Below are 23,490 nucleotides of genomic sequence, written 5' to 3' on the forward strand. Positions count from 1 at the left end.
CTGTGAGGAAAACTTTAAAAAAAACCAAAACCACAACACCCTAAAAAGAAAAGAAACCCTAAAACCATCGCCAGTATACCTTTGATACTAAAGACAATAAATTACTACCTAATGGTATTTAATTCAAAACCCCCTATTTTAGATTAATACATATATAAACAGATAGCAATTATTTTTTTCCTCTAAACAACAGGCTACCAAACCCACAAGCTGAACAAAACTCCTGAAAAACATACTTATACTATTAACTGCTCTACAGCGTTAAAAATAGTTCAGGACAATTTACTCAAAACGATTTACTAAAGAAAATATGTAGCCTTATATTTAAACACTTCAGTATTTATTATATCCTCTGGGAGTGGTTATGGAGAGCTGAACTACATACCAGCTTATAGCAAAATAACTAAATCTGTTTTCATTTCACACTTTGTGCTAATTTTCAGGAAATCGGCATGTGCACATTTATTTTGGAATCAGATGCTTTTTCAAAATGTTGCCACTGGCATTGAAGAGGTGGAAAGAGGCACTGCCAACACCAAGTGGTTATAAAGCGTGGAGGGCTAGCCAGCAAAGTACCACAGCTGGCTCCTGTTTGATGTTATTTTCTTGAGTACCAGCAAAACCAAGGGCTGCTCTAACTCCTATTTATAGGCAGTATATGGCCATGCTTGCTCAAATCATTCCCCCCATTTGCTCATCACAAGTTGCAAGATGCCCCATGCATGTCCCATGCTGCCCCTCTGCCAGCCAGTGATATTGTCCATCCCCCTGTGGAGTTATGGGAGCACCTACTTGGGATCATTGCTGCTTTTTCATCTGTTGTTGTTGTTGTGTGCACACCAATACAGAAGAATGCAAAGTCAATGACTTTTTAAATGAATGCAAGTGTGAACTAATGTCTCTTTCTTTCCTCAACATTAAAAAAAACCAAACGTGTGATTTTCAGAGTTTCATAAACTCCAGTTCCATATAGCATCTGCTTTCTTGAAATACAAACCTGTTTAAATGTCTTGACTTAAAGCTGGAGGCTGGTGGAACTACTACTGCTGCTTCATCACTGCAATGAGGGTGCTTTCCTCCTTGCTTCTCAGTACTCCCCTGCATCAGGTTCTGATCCGGGCCAGCTATGGACCAAGTAAAATACTACAGCAGGAAGCTACTGGTCACCAGCTGAACCATTTCAAAAGATCAGGCTCCTCCTACAACAGAAAGGGCAGTGCTGCCCTGCGTGGTGGGCCACAGATGTGGGCATCCCTACAGAAACAGCACCAAACACACAAAAATGCTGCACTACATTCTTACATAAGCAAAAATTCTCTTCTTTTTATTTTTAATAACTATTCAAGTCCAATTGCTACATCACCCTGGTATCTCAAGGTCTGTACTATGGCCCTCTAAGGAAAACTGAACACCAGCAAATCAATCAGCTGTGCTTAACACTGGTCATATTTGTCAGCTCAACACAAACAGATAAGGGCTGATTTTATTTTAGTTTGCTCCAACACCAAGATCTTCCCAGCATCCAAGAAGAAACCAGTCTGTAACCAAAGTGAGAGTGGTCACACCAGTACCCTACTGGACAAGCCTGGACTGCCACTTCTTGGGGAGAGAGTGAGGGGGCTGCTGTAAGCTGTCATCACAGAGCTGCCACTGACACAGCATGGATGGGTCAAACCTCTCCTGCCACAGATGGGCAGAATTAAGACCTGAAAGCCACTACTGCCATGTGCACAGGTCCGAAAACACAGTTGGCATGATACCACTCAAAAAGTTGACTGAGGAGTCCTAGACAAAGCCCAGCACCAGGAAACACAACTGTGGTAGTGCAAACCATAGGTGAAAACGTGAGTGCATCAGCAACCTCATCACTGAAACCTGCTTTTGAGGCAGTAGTGAGTGCAAACAACGAAGAACAACTCAGGCAAGATAAGCACAGGCTGTCTGCCTATCTGGATTGGAGATCTCACACTTTCATGTGTTGAAGTATGCTTTCCTTTACCACAACAGATGTTTCACGATATTTCCTTTACACCTAAGTACAGAAACTGTTTGTTTTCCCCATGCCCTGCATGCAGCAGGCACAGGACTCCCACGACAATGCTGATCTCAGCATTCCAGCACAAGGCATGTCCCTGTCCTGCCCCCAACCTCCTCAGAAAGGCTATGCCCTGGCAAAGAAAACTCATGATCTTCAGGTATTAGTACAGGTATTGTGAACGCTGAAATTTAATTTTATATATATCTATTGAAAACTACTACATGTTCAGCTCAGTGTTTGTCCATTTGCCAATTTTGGGTTGCCAGCAAAAACCACTCTGAAAAATTTAGGACTTCATATAACGAAGAAAAATTGTTAATCATCCTGTTGCCAAAAAAAAGTCTTTATTCAGGTATTCAGAAATAGCACCCTATCATACCATCTGAAGTGTATTACAGCAGATTTTCACAGGCAGCAGTTGGAATTAAGTACATACCTTTCCATTTGGTATTTTTCACTGTGCAGCCTTAGTCTAATTTCTTTGAAGACACTCAACTATTGTTCTGGCAGAAGCATAAGGAACAATTTATAGCAAAGCCTCAAAATTTTAAGTCAGTGGGAGTTAAACACAAGGCCTTAAAAAATCCTAGACCCTATCTCAGAAGCTATTTAAAATATTTTTCCCATTAGCACTTTTCACATCTAAAATTTCAAAAGCCACTGCAGACATTTACATCTACCATTCACAAACTTTTTACTGGGAATCCTTCTGAGATTCATATTACATAACTCAGCTGGGATAAGTATTTGAGAGCAATTAATCACTAGGGATATTGCATACACATCTTCAGTGAAATTTACTTAACCAAAGTCAAAAAAGGCATTTGACCCTTTGCACAGGAATCCTCAGATGTACCTCATAAAGTAATTTTAGTATGTACATCACCATCCTTTACCAATTTATGTGGTAAATCCATTCTTCAATTTGTTTGCAAGGGGTTGCTAGAATTAATCAAAGCAGGGATTCTTGAGGAAGGGTTTTCAGGACTGTTAAAGCAGAAGGAAAGATTTCAGCCCAGACATTAACCAGCAGACTAGCAAGAAGGCAAGCTGGATTTGAAGGAGCAAGCATGAACCACAGTGCTGCAGAGTGTGTCTCTGGGCATGCACACAGCCAAGCAGATGAACAGGAAATCCAAGACATTTTTGGGCCACTGCAATATTGATCATTAGAGAAGGTACTTTTGTGGTAGATTTCCTACAGCATCAAAATAATAGAAACATTAACTTCATACAATGCTGGGGTAAGAATCAATACCTTGTATTTAAAGGTCTATGGAATGTTACAGGAAATAATTACATTATTTTCCTTTATTTAATAAAGTCATCTTAATCATCATGATTTTCCCAAGTCTGCAAAATACCAGGCACTCCTACTGCCTTCCTCCTCAGATCTAGTGGATAGATTTGGCCCTATGCATCAAAGCCAAACAGATCAAAGTACAGTTCAACAGGAGGCAAGCCAATTCCAGCCAGATCTTGTGCAACCTATGAACTGGAAGGTAGCTTAATCCATTGGGATCTCCTGTTTCACCAGTGCTGAGATGCAGGCTCTGATACTAGTTTGTATGGATGTGGCAGTTGACCTTTGAGTTTTCTTCGATTAACTGTAAAATGGGAATTCTGCCATCCTCAAAGCCCTTTTGAAAATTATGAGTGAGAACATCTTTAGCTATAGGTATGGCCACATCGCAACGGCCCCATCCATGCTGTGGCTCCCTTTGAAACATCAGCCTTCCAGGAAGGGATGTTGCTCTTCCATTTAAGGATGGCAGTGGTATTTTCATACAGAGGTTTCTCACTTTGTGCATCAGCCCATTATTCTGCACCCACAAATTCAGTACTTCCAGCTTCCAAAATCAAGGTCTGTCTCTACAAGATTTGCAGAGGAAGATCTCTGATCTTCAAGCAAGCCTAAATCATCCTAAAGGAGAGTTTGCAAGGTTACAGTACAAGACTGCTATAATCTCTATAATTATTAGAGATCTCATAGGGATGCTGGCAACCATGAGCACTCTCAGCATCTGTGGTGCTCATAGGATTTAATCCACAGCATTTCAACATCTGTTGATTTTTCACATTCACTTTGGTTTTTCCCTAAAATTCCCTCTAGGAAAACAAGTGACATACCCTTCCCCTTCTCTGTTTAGTTTTCCTTCAGAAACAAACCAGCCCCCCACTGGCAACACTAAGCACACGTGAGAGTCTAACTTGCCTTCAAAATGAGTGCAGAAGACAGAACTTCTTAGTTCAATGGGACTGATGCCTGCCTTATGCTAATTTTGTTTCTTTTCAGTCCATCCCTTTCCATTTGTGCCATCTGCTCTTGTAACCACTCTACTTTTTCCATCCACAGCAAAACAGATTAATTAATTAAACACAAAGGAGGCAGCTAGATGAGCTTTAAAGGTCCCTTCCAACGTAGACTAGTTTATGATATGACAGCACAGGTAGCCACGTTCCCCCACTTTGTCATCTCATGTCTCCCCAGGCTGCTGGCAGAAGCCCAGTTGGGAGCCACACTGCCAGCCCAACAGGACACTGCTACAGCTCTGCAGGAGTCCTGCTCTTATACCACACTCAGTACTGAATATTAATGAAGTTTGATTAAAAACACAAGGGAAATCCTGAGTTTGGGGGAACTCTGTTTTCAGATTTCGATATTGCAAAATAGGGCTTCCGGAGTGTTCCTGGATATATCACTGCTCAGGTTGCTACTTCCACTGCTGCTAATTCCCTCTCCTCCCAAAATAACACTCTCTCTGTTTTTATAGCATTTCAGTTAAGAAGATTCTCAGCAATTTTGACAAAAAGCAAACTTGTGATAGCTAGAGGTACTGAAGTAAATGGGGGAAAGCTAGAGGTTGATAGGGCTCAAAAAGGGTTTTTCCATAAAAAAGTAATTTTTAAAAAATGTACCACAATCCACACAAAGCAAGCTGTTCACAGAGAGAAGACAAAAGGAATACAAGAGCATTTCCTATGCAATAGATAGGCAAGATGTTTATGTAAAACAATTACCTCATTAGGAAACACTGGGGGATATCCTCTCCCTGAAAGAAAAAATTAGAAAAAAACCCCAAAACTTACCTACACACTTTTGACTTCTCTCTCTCTCCCAGATCTTCACTATTATAAACAGACTCCCAAAGTGTCAGCCTCAGCATTTTTATCTCCTGAAGCAGCAGACTCTTGCCTATGAAGGCAGCGCTTCAGCGTAAGGATGCACTGAGCTCTGAGGATGTGAGCATGGGGGAGGGAAGCTTCAATATTACAACCCATCCATCAACCACTTCTATAAAGCTCTTTTGTTCCAAGTTCATGCTTAGCAACTCAAGGTCAAAACTGATGTTGGAAAATGCAAATCGTAAGTCAACCCAGACTTTCACCCCATGTGTCTTCTTGACCTCAAACACAAACAAGAAACAGGCAAAAAGAAGTTTCAGCTACACTATCTATTTAGATAAAAATGGGTATTGAGGAATATTAACAAATTTAAAATTACTGTGGGTTAATCTACACTACTACTGATACAGATTAAAAAGACAAAATCAGAATATATGCATTTAGGATAGCAGGCCTTTACTTTTTTGGGTTTCTTACAGTTTGGGCAAAGTCAATCAGTTGATCTCACCTGGTAGGGGCTTTTCTGTTTGTTTTTTTCTCTACTGTATATTGGGATTTGATTTTTAGTTTTGAGGTTTTGGTGGTTTTTTTTGTTTTTTTTTTTTTTTTCTTTGAGAGAGAGACACACACACACAAGGTTTGATTGAAAGCACCACAGGGAAAACTAACTGGTTTAAAAAACCCCAACCTTTTCCTCTCTGGTACAAAACAAAGGAACACATCTCTATTAGCCTTTGTCTTTAAGAAGTCCTGGGTCAGATGTTGGCAGCCTTCACAAAGAAGAAAAATAGTTGGTATTACCAATAAAAAGCAAGGATTTCATTGCAGCCGAGAAAACAGGATGTATTCCACAGGCTATAACTATTCTCCTTAGAAATACAATACAGGGGAAAAAAAAAAAAAATCATTCATTATGCCCAAATACTTAAGAGGAGACTTTTCAGTGAACCCCATTTTTGCAGGATTCCACAGCAGAAAGCAACAGAGGTGCCAAATACCAGAGATTACAAGCTTATCCAGTGGATATTTCCCAGTGGTACTGTAACAAAAATCAATTTACATGGACTATAGAAAGACAGTGTAAGACAAGAGAACTCTGACACAGAACTCTGATCCAGTATTTAAAATCTCTTAATTTCAGATGATCTGGCAGCCTTTAGAATTGTCATCACAAAACTTCTTAGAGTTTTATTCCAACAGCTTACATATAACATCTTTCATATGGGAAAAGTCCTGCCAAGAGCTTTAAATATAGCTGTATTGAATGCCAGTTTGGCTTCTTCCATGTGAATTTGGACAACTTTAACAAGAGTTTATGAACTTGCATTGGGAAACAAATGAATGTATAATGATAGTTTGCCATCCATGTATGTAAGCTATCAGTTATGTAAAATACCAGATGATATTGCAGTCTAACAAAAACATTTTAAAATAAAACTATTTCTCTCCAATAGCTTTGATTTGGCCCTTAAATCACAACTTTCTTCTAAAGCACCATCACACAGTCCTGGCAATTAAGTCAATCTAAAGGGTTGCTTACTTAGGGGAAGGACAGGAAAATGTGTTTAATTAGCAGCAACTCAGGCTACTGAGGAACTGCTTTATTTGATCAACTGCTGCTGTGGATGATCTTGTAATTCTCTTTGGAGTTTGCCTGCTTGCCCCAAGCAAGATTAAGAACAGAACTATATGGTATGTTTTCCATCCTGCTTAATAAAGCTCCCATCAACAAGCAAAAAATAGGGTACTGTAGTAACGTAACCTAGATCCTAGATAGTTTCCAAAAACCCAGCCAAGGATCTTTGTCAGAATTTCAAAGAGAAGCCGCTGCTGAAATTCTTAAGCATGCGGAAGGGTTGTTCAGGACTCCTCCTGCAAACAGTGGATGCTTTTCAATCCCTAAGAGATTATTGCCAACAGTATCTGTAAGGTGAAACGCTGGAAACAGTTTCCACTTTCTCCACTGGAGACAGTTTCCATCTTTCTGAGACGGAGTTTATCACCTTGCCTGTCAACAGAAACAGTAGGTATTTTTATGGAGAGTATTAAAGCTCTTCCCAAGAAGCACTGCAATGTCAGAAGTCCTCAAGTAAATAATTATTATAAAAATAAACAATATTAATTACAATTCTTAGAATGTGATTTTTGGGTCCCAGCTTTATTACTCGATTAACTAACACCTTCCCTTGCCCATCCTTTTTCAAATAAATGTGAAACAGTCATGGTTTAGGAATGGTATTTTCCAATTTAGTACTCCTGCTAAAACCATGCTACCACTCGCTCCCCCCCACTCCAACTGGAGGCACAGGTGGAGATAAGAACAATTTACTGGAAACAGCAATGACATAAGAAAACAAACAGCAGCAATATTAATAACAAAAGGTGTAAGACAAAGAAACAATTTACAAGGAAAGCCCCCGACAATAAGCAAATACCAGATGGCTTCCCTGGCCACCTTTTCTTAACTGGGGAAACCCCTTCTCCCCAGAAGAGAGAGTCAATCCCTTTCCCCCCTGCCTGCAGCAATGACCTGAGGTGGTACAGAATAACATCTGGGTCCTGGCCACATCCCCTCCCATATAAAAATTAACCCTGTCCTGGCCAAAACGAGGACAGACATTTACTGAAGGCCACAGAGTACCCCAGCTCTCTTGATCAGGTTGTCCAGCTTGGGTCCCATCAGCACTCCCCTTGGACAGCCTCCCAGTAAGAAGAGTGTATTAGTGTTCCTGGTTACAAGGCTTTGACAAGATGCAACAAGAACAAACTGTAATACAAGAAATTCCATTTAAGCATATGGAGGAACATTTTTACTGTGAGGGTTGTGATTGCTCCATCCCTGAAGATATTCAAAACCCGATCGCACACAGCCCTCAGCACCTGGCTTCCACTCAGCCTATCCTGAGTAGGGGGTTGGATTAAGTGGCCACAGTCAAGGTAGTGACCAATAACTCAATGTCCAGATGGGGATCAGTGACAAGTGGGGCCCCTCAGGCGTCCGTCTGTACTGGGACCAGTTCCATTTAATGTCATCCAATAATGTAGATGAAGGGATCAAGTGCACCCTCAGCAACTTTGCAGATGACACCAAGCAGAGTGACATGCCTGAGGGCATGGGATGCCATCCAGAGGGATCTGGATAAGCACAACACATGGGCCCATGGGAACACCATGAGGTTTACCCATTCAGTTGCAATGCTCTCAAGACAGGACCTTTGGTGACTAGACAAGCAGCCTCAAGAACTTTTCCTTGAAAAGTTTCATTCCATTCAAACTCACTGTCTCAGCTTCAACAACAGCCACCAAGGTAGGGGGAGAAGGGCACTGCAGCACATGGCACACAGTTAAAGTATCTTTTATAACACCCTGCAAGTGGAGGCTGTGCTCTAGGGCTGATCATGCAGAACTTTCAGGCTGACAATGAGAAAGACTCTGCTCCCTTCAGTGTTCACATACAGAGTTCATATCTGTGCTTGCTATTTGGTGCTATCTGCCTTTTGTCAGCCAGCCATTTTTCCAATTGGCTGTTTCTGTCAAAAGCTGAGATATTCTGGGGTTCTCCCTAAGAAGTTCAAACTTGCACTAGAGGTATACCCATGCTTTCATTTGTCTTTGGGATGAGGTTTATTCATATTTTTATAAGCCACTAATAATAATCTAAAATAGAAATACCATATGTACATAGATATAACTAGTGATAAAACCAGTGGAGCACAAACACACCAAGTTGACAGGAGCTCAAATGAAGACAAGCTTTTGTCTATCATGACCCAATTCATTTTTCTACCAGTTGCACTACAATGCATTTAAATCATTTAAATATTTGATGCGTTAACCTGCAGCAGATTATCTCTATGTACAATGCTAAATTACCCACTCTTCATCATACCTTTTACAAGCTGTAGCTATTTCCAGACTGCAGCAAGTTTCACAATTAGTCAGCAAGGTTACTAACAGTAAAAAAATGTTTTGTAAAGAAAAAGCTACTGTATTTTGTATGTTGGGAAAAGGAGTGGGAGAGGAAAACATGCTCAGTTAGAGCAACAGGGTCAAAACAACATGCCTTGAAGAGCACTCCCCTCCCATGTTACATACCACACTCTTCAGAGGGGACATCACAAATTACAGAATTCAAGCCAAACTCTGCAATGAGTGGGAGCAGGCAAGATAATAAGCACTGCAGATGGTTTTAGTCTTCATTACCATCCAGTAGACACAATGCCTCTGTAACAGATATGGACAAACAGAGGCTTTGGTAACATGACAAGCTAAAAAGCACCAAGAGCTCTATGTTTTTGTGGTGTTTTTCACCTCAGGCAAGAACTCTGTGGATTTCTAATTACCTGCTCTTCCTCTAGACCTCAAAAAAGCCCATAACTGTTGTGAAACTTTAGGTTCTTCAAAACAGACCTTTTTAAGCCGCACTTAACTAAATTACCATCTTCTGGATTAATTCATATGTGTTATGACTAGACTTTCTCAGGGCAAAGACTCTTCTAACTCACACTTAAATCTTCATTGTGCTGTGTAAGTGCTTCCTAATGTTTTAAGGAAATTTGTTATCACAAACAGGCCAACACTGCAGTTTAACCTTCCCTCAGAACAAGCGAGCACTGCCTCTCTCCTCTCCATGGGGATTTGGCGAAGGGCAGCCTTGTCCTTCTGCTGACCATCAAGACAAGGCAGGGCAAGAGAACTGACTCACACTTGTCTTGTTTTCTCCAGCTTTCCTATATTTCCTGAAGGTAAAGATCACGATTATAGATTACAATTCCACATATTTCATAATTATTATACAATTATAACTGCAACAGTAATTTCAAAATCAACTGCAATAAAGTATTTACATTGAAACCACCCTTGTTATGATCACGCTTGCCTACCCAGGACAAGGCAAACCCTGTGAGATGCTACCCAGGATTTCAGAAGCGCAGAGGCAGAGCCACTTCAGCTCATGTTGCACAATCAGAGCTGAGCCCAGCTGCAGCCCAACGGGGTCAGGGCCCCCCCTCCATGGGACTGCTCCCTGCAGGGCTCAGGCTGCCCCAGCCTGCCCAACAGGACTGCACATGCTCCCCACTGCGAGGGCAGCAGCCAGAGATACTGGGAAGGGTGTTGGCCCCATGGAGATCGGTTGCCGTACCAGTTTCCCATATCTTGGTTTCTAACAAGGTCACGAATGCAACTGGTACAAAACCTTTCAGTTCTGACCCCATTAATCACCCTTCTATTTCCTAGTATAGCCATTCCCTACGGCATGCATTCAGCCATGCAGAATGAGTTTATGGTAAGTATGCTTATGCCTTAAAATACTCAATCTTCTATCACACGTTATTAAAATAAAGTTAGCAGGAGGAACCACATAGTGAGTACCCACCTTTACTGTAATAGAACAAGGGAACACCTCAACAAACAAATTGTAGAAAACTGCATCTAAGCTAACACACCGAGACACATTTATGAACATTACTGTGTTTTCATTCTTTCTCATAACAAATCTAGAACAAACTTACTTCTTTCTCACATTTAAAAATCTTGACGTTTGCATAAGAGGGCCTCCATGTTTCCAACACTACAAATCAAAATAGTATAAAGGAGGCTATAAGCATGTACTTAATTGCATTGTTGTTCATATGCACATGAACATATATCTTTGATCTTACAGAGTGGTCATTTTCAGAAATTCTTGGGTTCTTGGACTTCTGCAAAGAAATATTTTTCAGTGTCTAGGACATATATTGGAGGGAGGAAAAATAATTCAAAATTTGAGTAGGAAGGATTTTATTTGGATCATGTCCACAATAATGGTGATGGGTCTTGCTGTGTTATCAATCAAGCTTTGCTTTCTTCTAAATTGAAGATCAAATGCCGCAATTAATGAAAAGTTTTGTAAGAGCTTGTTCCAATTTCCTGGTAGTTGGTTTCTTTTTTCTACTTCAAAATGTTTTAAGCATCTCTAAGGACAAGGTGGGTAACAACATTTTGAGATTTTCATTTTAACTTCTGATGATACTGCATTAGCCAACCATCATTTGGTTTCTCAATCCTCCCAAGCAGATTCAGTTACTCACCATGAACGAGATACCGAACAGGAAGGGAAAGGCAACACCATTTGCTTGGGAGCTCTTCCCTCCCATACAGCAGGAACAAAAGGTGCCACTAGAGATAACCCACAAAGCACTCATCTTGGGTGCTGCTGAGCTTCCTGCAAGCAAACTCCATCTGCTGCCAAAAGCTAAAACTTGCTAAAGTAGAAAACAAAAGATAGATACCCATTTGCAAGGAGAAAGACTGAGCTTGCTTTCTAACTCAAACCCAAGATTTTGAGAAACTTTACTAATGTAACAGCCAGACACAAAGAATGTATATAAGCAAGCAATATTTATCCCACCACATAAAAGCTGATGAGAGCTCTTCTGTAGCCAGCATTTTGACCCTAAAAAAAAATTTAAAAATTGGGAGGAGCAAGAAGAAAGAAGAACATTCAAGTACCACACATTACCACTTAAGACATACTGTAGAAGTCTCTTGTCTTCATTTTCCAATTGGTTGCTCAACCCGGAAAAAAAAAAAAGAGAGAAATCCCACCATTGTCACTATTACTCAATATGCTTGAAATTGCCATAATTTTTCCATTAAGATTAACATTTGCATTTAGTGCTAGTAGAAAAAAATAAGTTCTGTTCTTCAGATATCATCCATAGTTCCAATATACTTCAGGAGGCAGCTGTTCTAGTCCTAATCTCTGAAAAGTAGGAGCTAAGTTAATTTAAAAATTACAATCTTAGATTAATCAAAATTTGGTTAGCTAGGCTACAGTCTGATTACAGTAAAAGGAATGTCCAATCAACTAACTTAACAGATCTACTTATTATCAAGATGCCAAATTTCAAATTAAAACAGAGCTGCCACTCTCATTAGGGAAATTAAACCTACTGAAACATTAAAATGTCCTTTAAGTTCAAAAGTTATAAGAACTCAGCCACAGATACACATTAAAGTCAGTTCCTTTGAGGATTTTTTTATATACCTTGATTAGTCTCACTTCCACCACTGTAATGGTGTAAATGGTTTTGCTCTTGATTTATACTCCTATAGCAGAGCAATAGACATGTTTGGAAGGGAAGCAATAAAAATGAAGAAAAGGGCATACTCAGACAGTTATTATGGTGCTATCCACTGTGCCAGCAAGGCCTTACACAGGAGCTAACACCAAGGAGTTACAAAATAGAGGGGTTGTCATGAGAAAGCCAGAATCTCCATCAAATTTCACCCTTCCCTGTCTCTGCCTCCCATCTCCTCACCTCCTTCTGCACTAATCCAACCAACTATCAGGCCTGCAGAGAGTGTTGTGTTTGAGGAAGGGGAAATGCTGAGTTTTAACAAGTGACATGGGTGGCAAAGTGCAGAGCAGACACTGAAACTGTCACACCTCAGAACAGGCAGGGCTGGAGATGGAGAGGCAGCTCAGAGCACACCTGGAGTAAGTGAGGAGTCTAAACTACTAAAGAAAATGAGGAGGAGAAAATAAGAGGAAGGAAATAAAAAAATTAATCAGGTCTTAACCTAAAAACTGTGTAGTCCAGTGGCTTCAACAGGGTAACTACCAAGAGGAGTGATAGCAAAGCAATTATTTGGTTCTGCCTCTCTCTGCAGGAGTAACAACCCTGCCTCCAGATTGCTTAGTGCCCTAAGCTCAGTCACATTCATTGGACCTTAAACATTTATATTCTAACTACTCCTAGTTTTTAAATGGCAATGAAATTTCATATGCACAATGCTGATTAAAGGACAAGAGGACAATAAATAAATAAATAAAAACAACCTAACTTAAACCACCATAATTTACAAATGACAAAGAGGTAAAACCCATGACAGCCTGAAGCCAGAAGCAGCCCTGCCCAACTAAAATATGGTAGGATATAAGTACAAACAACTTGCAAAGTCCACCCACATTAATCTGTGCTAAACCCACAGGTAGCAAAATATTTTTTTTCTAGTCTCTTAAGTAGCATGTCATCCAGGCTTTCTGGAGACTGCCATCCAACCAGCAGGTTTCCTATCCAACCTACAGCCAAGAACAACATTTAATTAGCATGTTTAATTGATCTTGTTAACTGTTAGGGTGGACAGCTTTGATCTCGCCTGCTGATAGCTAGTGTAGGACTACAAAAGAAACTGGGGCTTGCATAATTGCCAAGCTTTCGATGTGTGTCTTTTAATTCCTTCTATTTCCTAATCCCCCTTTCTGTTTCTGCTGCACTAGTGCTCTGGATAACAGGAAGCAAAGCACATGCCCTCATTTATTATATCATTTATTTGAGCATGTAGGAGAAAAAAAAGGAAGATGAGGAAAGGGAAATTGCTGCTCCTTCACCTAGAAATACAGAAAAAGGCCAGGAATTACCACAGTGAATCTGGCCTGGGCAACATTAAGTGAAGTACCCCACAGATGAGGGCAGCTAGCACCAAACACTTCAGTGGAAGATGCAAGAATCACTAAGCACATGAGGGGTAATCTGCTCCCAACACCCCTTGGAAGCCTCTTGCCACTTTCTGTTGATTAGAGGCCGGTTTAAATTCCAGCACAGAGGGTTTGAGGAACTTCAGTGGCTTTCCACTGTGTTGTTTTATGTTTGTTAATAGGTTCATCCAAAAAACTATTCTTCTGCCGGAGATTCATATCAGCTTAGAGAGAAGCCTGCAAGACCAAGATTACTAGCTTGCACTCAACCAATACGAGACTGTGCCAATACTAATAGGAAGAGAAACTTCTGAGGACATTTTAGTGTATCCTGAAATATCTAGCAACCTTCAAAATAGATCCTAATTGAAAACAACTAAATGCAAGTATGTTTAATTCATTAACTACCTCTCCTAAACACTGTTTTGCTGAATGATCAAGCCAGTCATAAGTTCTACGGAAATAAATGTTCGTAGGCGGGGTATAATAGGTTCCAAGCAATGTACAAAGCAGCTCTACATTTCAGCCAAAGAGTGTCAACTGTTTTCAGAACAGCAAGCCAAACCCTCATCAAACTGAATTCAGCTGGAGCTTTGCCACTCAGCAGGACAACGACTTGGCCCACCATCCCCATGGGAAATCTTTTTCTAACTCAGACTTTCTTCCTGCTTATTTCAAGTGAAACCTCCCTTGGATCAGGTTGAATTTCCACAGATAATTAGTCTTGCACTAGCTAAATAAAACAAGAGTTATATTGCTTCTGAGCAGCAAACTGAATAATTACAACAGGGTTAAAGAGAAAATTTCTTCTTTTCTTTCCCAAGGGGGACTTAGGAATTAACTGTTTAACATGGTTGAACTTTGCTGTTGAATCTTCGTATTGCACAGCAACAGAGAGAAATTCCACAGTGCAGTCACCTCAAGCATCTGCAATCACAGATGAACTGTAGCTCCCAAATAGTGCTAGAACAGAGCTCTTCACCTAAAAGCCTGTCTTTTCTCACCAAAGCTTTCTCAACAGCACACCGTGGTTTTGGTGGTTAGTTTGGGAATTTTGGTTGTGGTGTGTTTTGTTTTCTTTTGTGGGGGTGTGTGTTGTTTGGCTTTTTTTCCCCCTAAACCTTTTCCTAAACAAGGTTTCTCCTTGTTGTTGCAGGATGATGAATATCGTGTATTCTCTGTCCTTACACCAGAAACTATAGAAAGCCAGCCAGCCCCTTCATCTCCTGCCCGCTGCTGATACTGTCTCAAATAATGCTCACTTTTGGTGGCTTGGGATGGAGGAGGGGTTTCCCTAGGAATAAGCTGAATAAAGCTTCCTGTTCAGCTAAAGCAGGAAATGTGCTCCAGTACTGCCTTGCACACAAAGCGTGGAAAATACTTACTAAACAAAATAGCAGGAGATGAAGTGTAAACTGGATTGTCCTTCCATCATGCAGACAAATAGAAAGCCATACTCCCCACCCCCCCAGCTCTCTTGCATTAATGTGCTTAAACTTGGTGGGGGGAAGAAAAACATACATATGTATAGACGTTGGGCATCAAAATCAAATTATTATGCTGTGCCTTTAAAATCAAACACTGAAGGATTTTTAAACAACACTAATTAGGACGTAGCATTTCCTCTCTCCCACTGAATCGGTTTCTTCTTGTTAAAACAGGAGGTGCAACTGGCCAAACCCCATCCTGCTACTGCAGACACTGAACCAGAAGTTGTCTTTAGGTTAACCTCTCAGCATCTCACTCAAATCATCTCTTCAGAAAGACTTCAAAATAAATAGCAGAGAAGATGGAAGAGACAGCCTTCCAGTCTGTCGAAACATTGTGACTTACAGGGTTAGGGTTAACATTAATTTTTGCATAAATAACAGCAGATGGCAGAAGACAAATATTAATGGAAAAAACGTTCTTCTTCAAGCCCTACAAAAACAATGACTGTTTAAGGCCCCACAGCATTTCCCAAGAGCTGGCCTTGTAATTCATGTAAGATTTCTCTGCTGCCATCATATGCCTTCTGAGGAGCCCTGATCACTTCAAAGAGGCACTTGTCCTCATCCACCCTGACGTTTAAGAACTGAAAGTGATGAAAAACTACATCGCTTGATGCTAGGTCACAGCTACAGATGCACACTGCTAGAAAATAAAAAGCTGTTAGGCAAGTCTCGTGGTGTAAAACACATTATGGCAGCTGGGTGCTGGAAACATATGACAAAACATCATGCAAAAGAGCAACACACATAAGCTTAATGAAAACCTGATGAAAGACTGTTAAAAAAAGTACTGAATCTAATTAATTCTCTAGACGTGGCTAGTGCAGCTGAACTAAGGTCACAAGTACTGCATATTACACTTGAATTTTACAAACTGCCTTGAGCCATTAGTGCCTCCCACCATCGTGAGTTATAAACCAGTCATCAGCCCATAGGGACGTGTCTCATCATATTTTGATGTCCCTTCTTGTGGCACAACACCCTGCTCATTATGCAAAGCTCAAATACATGTCAGGAAAGCATTTTACTAAGTGGCCTTAAAAATATCCTTGTATTGAAATCAAGTCAAGCACAAGTTTCTCAGCTGGGGGGATATAACGAGAAACTTCTCTACCACTCTAAACAAAAAGTTAAAGAGAGCTAAACCAAACCAGAGAAAGCAGAGTTATTCTATTGAACCCCCGAAAACTCAACCATCACCAAGACTGCATACATCTGAAAGCTACCTTCAAAATCATGAAATTAAACTCCCCGAGTATGTAGGGCATACCAGTACAAAACCCTCAGAAAGGAGGCCTCCCAGCTGAAGGGCATGGCAGAATTCCAGCCACTCTTGAGAGATAGGGAAGTCTACCCCTAGTAAGGGTTGCAGACATAGCACCCACTGCACTACAGCACATCCTTAACCAGTTTGCCACATCAAAAAGTTCTCTCCCATGTAGAGCAATGAATGGATGGAACTAATGCATTCACTACAGAATACCAGGGAGTATGTAACAGCAGAGATCACCTGAGACACAGTTACCTATTCACACTCTAATATCCAGATCTAGGAGCATATGGATCCTCCACACACACAAGGACACACTGTACAGACAGACCAGCAAGCACAGTCAATGACTGCAGAGAGTGACTAAAGAAGACAAAAAGCTTTGTTCTGCCTGCTTTCCCTCCCTCACACCCCTGCCCATGCTCAGCAAGGAACAAACACTAATGGACCCCTGTTATCTGAAGGGTACTGCATGTAAACTTTACTTTGAAACAAAACTTTGATAGTGCAAAAATAAAAAAACCCAACTGCAACTTCAAAGTATGTACTTTCCCAAGCACCACAGACACAAATAGCATATCTTTTACAAGCTGCCAGTCTGCAGCTACTTCCCAAGAAATGGTTGTGACCCAGATTTGAAGCTTCCTAGTCCTCTTCTCGTCCTTCCCATACAACATCATTCTGGGATCTCAGAAGTCATTCTGGGACCTTCAGTTGAAAGAGGAAATTATTGTCCAGGCCCCACAAAGAGAACAAAAGCCAATTATTCAAGTAAAAATTAGAAATGATTTGAAAAGCAGGTGTACGACGTCCTATCCCCTCATCCTGAATGCAAGAGCAAATTACTCCAGTCATCTGACACGTCATGCTGTACCTGTGTACTTCTGCACCACAAGAGGTGCAGTAGTTTACAATATCTGCCCCACAAAAAAAAAGGTTTATGATTAGTAAAAATCTAGTAAATGGGAAAGCAATTATACAATCCTTGTTGTAAGGATGTTGTAATCCATGAGGCTTCAAAAATGGGAAGGAAAAATCCCCCTTGCTGTTGTTCCCAAACAAAGACAGCATTATTAAACCATTCCCTTTGTTTTCCATATACTTCCCTTTAATGTCAGGAACAGGGTTAAACTTGCAGACAAGCCTTGATGGCATGTATCACAGAGATGTTCATGATTCTAACTGCAATGGAGCATCCTACCTGATCTCCTTGGCCAGATTGCAGTATCTAGAAAGCCTGTAAGAATTGTCATTGCTTTATGTGCAACTTCATGTCAATATGCTTCGCCTACACATCAATTCCTAGTGACTGAATAGGTAAATAAAATAACCTTCCTTTACAAACAAAACAAAAAAACACCCCGAAACAACAACACCCCAACAAGAAAAAAATCCAAACAAAAAAACCTAAAAAAAAAAATTAGAAAGAAATAATCATTAATTCTCTTAGACTTCAATGAATGAGATCTTTGAAAAGTAAATATTAGCAGCAGCAATGCAGCTTTCAAGTAGCGAAACTGAATGAACGGCAGAGATGCCACTTAGCAAAGAATTTAAAACCAAATAGAAAAAGCCAAACATAAGAATTGCATCCAGTTTTGAGCATCACAATGACAAGAGCAAAGACCATCAAATTAAAAGCAATAACAGGTTTAGCCTAAAGAACTGAGTTGTAACAACAACAAAAATTCATGAATATACAACTTGTGCAAAACGATGACTAAGAAAGAAGACAATCACTAAGAGTCTGACACATAGAATTTTGGGGTTTGTACAGGGCAGCAGAAGCTTATTTCACCCTAGCCTTTATATACTTTGCATCAGTGTACGGTAATTATTTATTTAAACTGAGATAAATAAGTACTGCTTCCTATCAGGCAATCAATTTAATACACCACTATACTGCAGGTATCCCCAGCAATAACACACTCGCATTTCAAGTGTGACTGCACCATGCCACGCCAAATTAACATAACTGTATTGGCAGAAAAGGTTATACTTGTCTTGGTGAGGAAGAAATGGCCCTCAGTTTATCATACAGTTATAAAGCACAAAAAAAGTAAAACTGGTTAGCACAAAACTTTAGCCTCACATTTAAAAACCACAAGGTTTGGTAAGGATGGCGAAGGTGTCCTCCTTTGGAGAAACCACAGACTCAAGCATACCATAAGGAATAATTCTGCAATGAAACAGGTAAGTCACCCATACAAGGCTCATACGCTTTAAATCTTATTTGTGAAAGGCCTTCCTTATCAATTTTGCTCATAAGTGTGCCATATGCAAAGTAAGTTTTCTACTTCCATTTAAAATAAAACTGTCGGTGGTGTCTGAGCAGCAACCCTATTTAGGCTGAGCCTATGCCTTTATACAGCTGCCACAAAAGTTGCAACACAGTTCTTTGGGTTCCTGAATGTTTCCAGCACATTGAGAAAGCTAAACTGATGTTGCAAGTTATCTCCCACATTGTCTGTGGGGAGCTTGGTCACACACACACTTCATGTACCAGATGCAATTTTTACTGGATCATTTCTCCAAAGTTGGACCAAGCTCAGGGAAAAAACAAACCTTTTCCTATAGCTCTGTGTAGTTGTACAATTAGTCCCTTCTGAGGGCCACTTTACAGACTCTGAAAGAAACTTAAGAACCGTCTCCCCATGCTGCCACTAATTAGGAAGATGAGGCCGATTCTGCATCTTGCTGCTTGGGCTCCGTATGAAGTTGAAACTTCAAGTTTGAGATCAGCTCTGCACAATGAACAGAAGCTCGAGAAAACCGAGAGACACAAAACCAGCTGCTAAGTACATGCAGGTTTCTATTGACTGAGGTCTTCCCATGCACATACAAAAGAATTAATCAGGCATGTGGGCTGAACTGTCAGAAGCTCTGCTGATCCCAAGTCTAGCGCAAACACATAAACAAACTCCCCCGGCATCACAGGGCTATCAGCTCCCGGCGCTGGCGGCCCCCCGCCCCCGGCCAGCCCGCTGCCCGCCCTGCGGACACCTTCTCCCCGGTGAGCGAGGGTTCCGCCGCACTGAAGCACCGGGGAAACACTCGCAGCCACCGGCCCCGCTCGCTGACACCGCCCCTCCCGCCCGGGCCGGCGACATCCAGGGTCGGAGCCGCTGGGACGGAGCCCGGGGCCGGGTCTCCCGGAGGGGGATGAGCAGCGCCGCGCTACAGCCCGTGGGCACCGGCGGGGCCCGGGAGGAGCCGCGGCGGGACGGGGGCGGCCGCCTCCACCTGAGCACGGGAAAAGCGAGACGGGGATGCTTAAGTTTCCCTCTTTCCTTTTCTCTCTCTCTTTTTTTTTTTTTTTAATAAATCACAAACTAGAGCCCAGCCTGCCCCGCCAACAGCCCCGCCACCGGGCGGCCGCTCTCCGGCCGGTCCTCCCGCTCCCCAAGTCACCCCGCCACGGTCCCGGACGAGCTCGCAGCGCCGGGGAAGGGTGGTACTCACGGATCTTGACTTTGCGATGGTCGAGGCGGGCGAGGAGCTCCTCCAGGGCGCCGAGGCGGCGCTGGAGCCGGGCGTTGCGGTGGCACAAGGAGTCCGCTTCGCTGAGGATCCCGCCGAAGATGTCGCCGGCGCAGCGGGAGAGGTCGGAGAGCTGCATCAGCAGCGACACCAGCGCGTACGAGCTGACCTGCTCCAGCGACCCGAAGAGCGGCACCGCGCCGCGGCGGCGCCCGCCGCCCCCCTCCGTCGCCCCGGCGTGGTCCCCCGGCGCCGGGCCGCCCCTCTCCGCGCCATCCCCGCCGGCCTCTTCCAACCTGCACAGCTTCAGCGGCTCCAGGGTCCGCAGGGGAAACGGCATCGCGGCCGGGGACGGGGGGCAGCGCGGGGCACGGCAGCGGGAGGGGTGGCGGGGAGAGCTAGGCGTCCCCGGCGCGAAAAGTCTTCATCCGCGCAGCGGCCGCGGTGACAAAAGTTCAGAGAGAGGAGAGGGAGGGAGGAAGGGAGGGAGGGAGAGAGGGAGAACAGCACAACAACAACAAATGAATCGGGGCGGGAGGGCGGCTGGGCTACGCGCTCCGGGGCCGGGGGGGAGCCGCCGCCGCCTCGGTGCAGGGGGAGCCCCGCGCGGCGCCCATGTGCGGGAGTGGCCCCCAGAGGCGGGAGCGGCCCCGGGAGGAGGGAGGGGATGGGAGGGGAGCGCAGCGGAGCGGGGCGCAGCACCGCCGCACGGCGGGCGCGGTGAGAGCCCGGGGCGGCCGGGAGACAGGAAAGAGCCCGGCTTTCTCTCCCCGAAGTGAGGATGAGGCGGGGAGGGAGGGAAAGAGGAAGCGTGGGAGGGGGACTGAAGCGCCCTGGATGCGGCCACAAAGGAGGAAAGCCAGCCAGAGAAGGAAGGGAGAGAAAGCCGGGACCAGCTCCACCTGGGGAATCCCGCGCCGTTGCAGGCACTTTTCTGAACGCACCAAACACCCAACCCGGAAAGCGAGAGCTGGAAAAAGAGGAGGAGGGAATGGAGGGGGAAAAAAAACCTCCACGAACCTGGGAAAAGCAAGAGGCCGCCGCCTACCTGTGGCTCCCCGAACTGGAGCCTCACCCTTCCCGGCCAGCCGACAGCCAAGGTAGCTGCTCCCGGCCCGGCCCCGCGGCGCTCGGTCCAGCAGGGCTCCCCAGGGAGAAGCCAGCCCCTCCGGCCTCCCCTGCTCGGCGAAAGGGGCCGAGCAAGAGAGGGGGCAGGTCTCGCCTCAGCCCTTTCCCGTGCCGCGCTGTGGGTCAGGCCGGAGGTGCTGCTCCGAGGCAGGGGAAGAAGAGCAGCCTGTCTGGGAACGGCGTGTTCTCTGTGGTTAATTTTTAGTAAGATTGACACTAAGGTAGGAAAAGCAAAGTCGGACCCATGACATCGACTGTAGGAGCACCAAACGTTGCATATAATGCTGGTGTGGACCAAAGGCAGGTTCCAGCCTTGGAAGCCCCCGCACTTTGCCCGCGTAGGATACAATCAGCTCTTCATGGAGATGACGGCTCTAATGAGCTATTCCCCACAGAACCAATTTAGCCCACAAGCAACTGTCAACAGCTGCTATTTAATTTTAATTGGACAATGCCCTACTGGCTCTGGCTCCTGCTATATGATAAAGAGAGGAACCCAATCACTCTCTTCTTGTGGGAAAGGGCCCTGGGGAAAAGTGGTTGTATAGTCCCTTCCTGCCTCATAGCTTGTTCTGGCTCCTGCTGCAGCTGATGAATCTATGTGATGAAAGAAAGAGAATCAGGTGGAGAGGGAAAGGTCCAGGGACATATCCAAGTTCATTAGCACCTTGAGGACACACAATTTATGTAACAAAATATTCTGCACCATAGTATGTATCATCCATAGCTTTAGCATTCGTTACTTAAGGGAAACCTGAAGAAAACCATTCCACCGGTAGTGTTTCAGAAATTCCTTGGTGCATGGAGAAGCATGGGGGCAAGGCTGCAGACAGAGGAATACAAATCCAAGGCTTGGTGGCACACTCGAGAGTTAAGATTCACAGGAAATGCTTGGAAGGGTGATAGTCATAGTAAAAAGTGCAAGTCACTAATTCTTCTCTTACATTAATCAAGGAAAGTTTTATGTTCAAGTTTTCCCTGGGGGGTGGGGGGAGGAAGCAATGCCATCTAGTGTTAAAAAAATAAAGAACAAAGCCTTCTTTCTTCACACCTCTGTCCAAACAGGTTACCAATGAATAACTTTGCAACTTGGAATGCTCTCCCTGGTTTTGTGTTACAGACAGTACCACTGACTGCACGTGTGCAATATATATAGAAACTGATGAGAAGAACATGGTGCAAACAGGCAAAATGGTGTTTAATCAGGGGTTTAAGCACATAAAGAATCCAAAGAAATAGTGTTGTGATGGGGAAGCTGTCAGGATTGATTATCAGAGGATGGAAAGCAGTCATTTTGTCATATTGAAGCCTCCTGCTTTTATTTTGGGACGTAATGTCTTCATTAATTCTTAGATGTTTGTTTGGGGTAGTCATTTGATAAAAAAATGTGTCCTGTTCACCGGCATGTTTGAATGGAGAGGAGTGATTCTTTGTATGCTTTGTTTAAACTACAGGAGTACCACAAATGAGGTGGATTTCAGTATAAAACACAGCAGGAAGAAAGTGAGCAAAGAGGTCAGTTCAGGTGTCAGCTGAAAAGAACCCACAGCAACACATCTGCCAGTGTAGATACCATAAGGCTGTGAGTGCGTCTGATTGGAAATTACTAATTTTTAAGTTTAGTAATAGGTACTTTCAAAAAGGTACATTTACCAGTCCAAACTTTTTTCTGAAAATGCAGATCACATCCTGATATTGCAAATAGTTTTGTATGTTCTTATCTGTAAGCAGGAAAAGATACTTAGAACAGATCTAAGCACAGTGAGAATAATAGCCAGGAATCAAAGCTTTAGACAACCTAATGCAGTAAAGAGCCTTAGCTACTGTGAGTGAGTGGGATTTCCCTGCCAGTGAAGTCTACTTTACATATTTCACTGGGTCATATGTTTGCCAACTGTAAAATAAATTACTTATTTATATTATAGCTTGAATATTTCTGGTGGGAATAATGTATCATAAAAAATAAGGCATTTTTAGGACTGCCAGTTAAAACCAAGTCAAGAAATAAATCTGAATTTTAAATGCACCGATGTTCTTGAAATATTCAAAGCCTCTGTGTTTATTCCAGAACAATGCTCTTTTTTCTCATTAATTTATATGGTCTGTTTTTCTGGGATGGTTTGTTACCACATGGAATACTCAGGAAAAAACAGGTGTAAAATAAATGTAAATATTGAGCAACTGAAATGTGAAGATTGGTTAACTGAAACCAGTAAAGGGTGGTCTCAAGCTTGTTTCTTTCTGTGCTAAAGGAAGTGACATAGGAAAGAAAATGAAGCTTAAATACTTACAGAGTTGGAGATTTAAAGTATTCATCATGCTGAAAAGAAAGCATTTAAAATTTCTACATTCAGCAGAAGTACAGACTTTCTTAGGGACACCCCATCTCCTTCAGGTAGCCGTGCTCATTGTCTGTGTCCAGAGGTTATGACTGGAAAATGTTTCCTTTTCTGGCAGAGCTGTGAGGATGCTCCTGACCCTTTTAAATACTCCT

General features: G+C 42.8%; 1 protein-coding gene across 3 annotated transcripts in view; it reads right to left on the bottom strand.

Annotated features, from left to right (window-relative positions):
* The window catches only part of NHSL1 (NHS like 1), a 179,778-nt gene extending 158,370 nt beyond the window's left edge, over positions 1-21,408 (bottom strand). For 2 of the 3 annotated variants that reach the window (XM_069010500.1, XM_069010498.1), the window contains exons 1-2: positions 20,917-21,408; positions 19,851-20,290 (exon numbers count right to left, since the gene is read on the bottom strand). In XM_069010500.1, coding sequence (XP_068866601.1) covers positions 19,851-20,208 — 358 coding nt within the window. In that variant the 5' untranslated portion in view covers positions 20,209-20,290; positions 20,917-21,408. The remainder of the gene's footprint in view (positions 1-19,850; positions 20,291-20,916) is intronic. The other variant, XM_069010499.1, reaches the window with a different exon arrangement.
* Between the last annotated feature and the right edge of the window lie 2,082 nt (positions 21,409-23,490).

Source organism: Aphelocoma coerulescens, chromosome 3 (assembly GCF_041296385.1).
Source record: "Aphelocoma coerulescens isolate FSJ_1873_10779 chromosome 3, UR_Acoe_1.0, whole genome shotgun sequence".
Lineage (NCBI taxonomy): Eukaryota > Metazoa > Chordata > Aves > Passeriformes > Corvidae > Aphelocoma > Aphelocoma coerulescens.